The sequence below is a fragment of the Propithecus coquereli genome, unplaced genomic scaffold (genome assembly GCF_000956105.1).
Source record: "Propithecus coquereli isolate 6110/MARCELLA unplaced genomic scaffold, Pcoq_1.0 Scaffold132, whole genome shotgun sequence".
Lineage (NCBI taxonomy): Eukaryota > Metazoa > Chordata > Mammalia > Primates > Indriidae > Propithecus > Propithecus coquereli.
The window spans coordinates 2,698,530-2,700,079 of NW_012137414.1; the positions used below are offsets into that span (position 1 = coordinate 2,698,530).

The window sequence follows — 1,550 nt, forward strand, 5'->3', positions numbered from 1 at the left end:
CTAAAATCTGCTACTTTCAGCACTTTGTGTAGCTCTCCAGTTTAAATACTGAAAATATTGTTAGTTTATGAAAAATGATCATGCCAGGCTTAGAACTGGATGCAAATTATTTTTCTGGATTTTAGGAGTGGGGGCAATATATTCCTGAATAAATGTATGTTGATATCTACAGAGAAACCTGTGCCTTTTAAAGCATCTGGTGTTAGGACATTATGTACAGGCCCAAACTTTAAATTTACCTAAGGAAAAGTACCTTGTAAACTGTAAGAAAAACAAACAATCTTCTAGAAATGATGCTTGGGCCAAACACAAGGGAAACTAAGTGGTGACCTTAGAGACAGAGTCTAAGTCATGGTAATGTTGTTTGCAAGGACAAACTGGTTTTGTATAATGAGGTCATTGACCTGCACTGTTTTAGAGCAGTTTTAAACATGAGGGCAAGCCTCACTATATCTCAGCCTGTAACATTAGCTGAGAAAACCAAGACTGATCAATAAACAGCCACCATTACAGGCTCTCGGGAACCTTCATCATAATAGGAGACTTTATAATTTTGATCAGGTACAGAGAATAAGGTATCATGTTTCTAACTTCTATTTATCACTGGACTCTCATTTGCAAATGGAATCCATTGATTAGCTATTTTTTGAAAACTGACCTGGCTTTCCTTCTCTCTCCTCTTGTAATAGCCTGTGAATAAATATGCTTTAGACTTCAAAATGCATATGGAGAAGGAAAAGAAGTAGAAAGATTTCTCCCAGGCCACCTTTTCACCAAAGAGAGAAGCAATTACATGACATTTCACTAAAAATTCTTGACCCAATAAAGTACTGAAGCCCGAATGCCGATTTTCCTCTTTCATAAGAAAGAGCAACAGAGAAAAGAAAGGTCACGGACTATATTGTGATTCTTTACAGCTGTTAGAGACAGACAGTATGATGCAGCAGCTTGATTTGAATTAAGCCAAACAATATGAAAAGCATCAAGGCTGGAAAGCAAAGCAATAAAGCCCCAAAGAATTTAATCTACCTTGAAGGTGGGACTACTTTTGGTATTGATGGCAGCACACCAGGACAGAAATGAGTCCTTTAATGCAATGACTCGTTAATAGCTTTAAGATCACAATATATAAATAGGATATGTTGATCAAAAAGACAGCTTTGCCTCTGCTATTACAGTATGGGCGATATTTCCTTACAAGTTATTTCATTGATTATAAATAGACCACGTCAATGGAAAATGTACAACAGGGGAAGCATAACCCATTATGAGGTAATGGATATTGCTAGAGGTTGCTTCATTACCTTCACTGGCTGAGTGGCTGGTGTTTCCTTGTACAAATGCTGCCCTTTAGACAAAATCCCTTCCACATCCGGTTGTTTAGCTTGAACTGCTGCTTCAGTTTCCTGGGGAAAAGAACCCATATAGTGCAGATTAACTTCACAGTTAGCAATAAAATTACTAAATTTAAATATACCCTTGGAGACTCCACATGTATTGCAGATCAATTTCTGCTTGGTACACAGGGGCACAAAAATGTAGCTTCCGGT

General features: G+C 37.5%; 1 protein-coding gene across 1 annotated transcript in view; it reads right to left on the reverse strand.

Annotated features, from left to right (window-relative positions):
• Nucleotides 1-1,550, reverse strand: part of DMD (dystrophin) — a 2,517,447-nt gene that overhangs the window by 740,659 nt on the left and 1,775,238 nt on the right. The window contains exon 48 of the mRNA XM_012638704.1: nt 1,305-1,406. Within this exon, the coding sequence (XP_012494158.1) occupies nt 1,305-1,406 (102 nt within the window). The remainder of the gene's footprint in view (nt 1-1,304; nt 1,407-1,550) is intronic.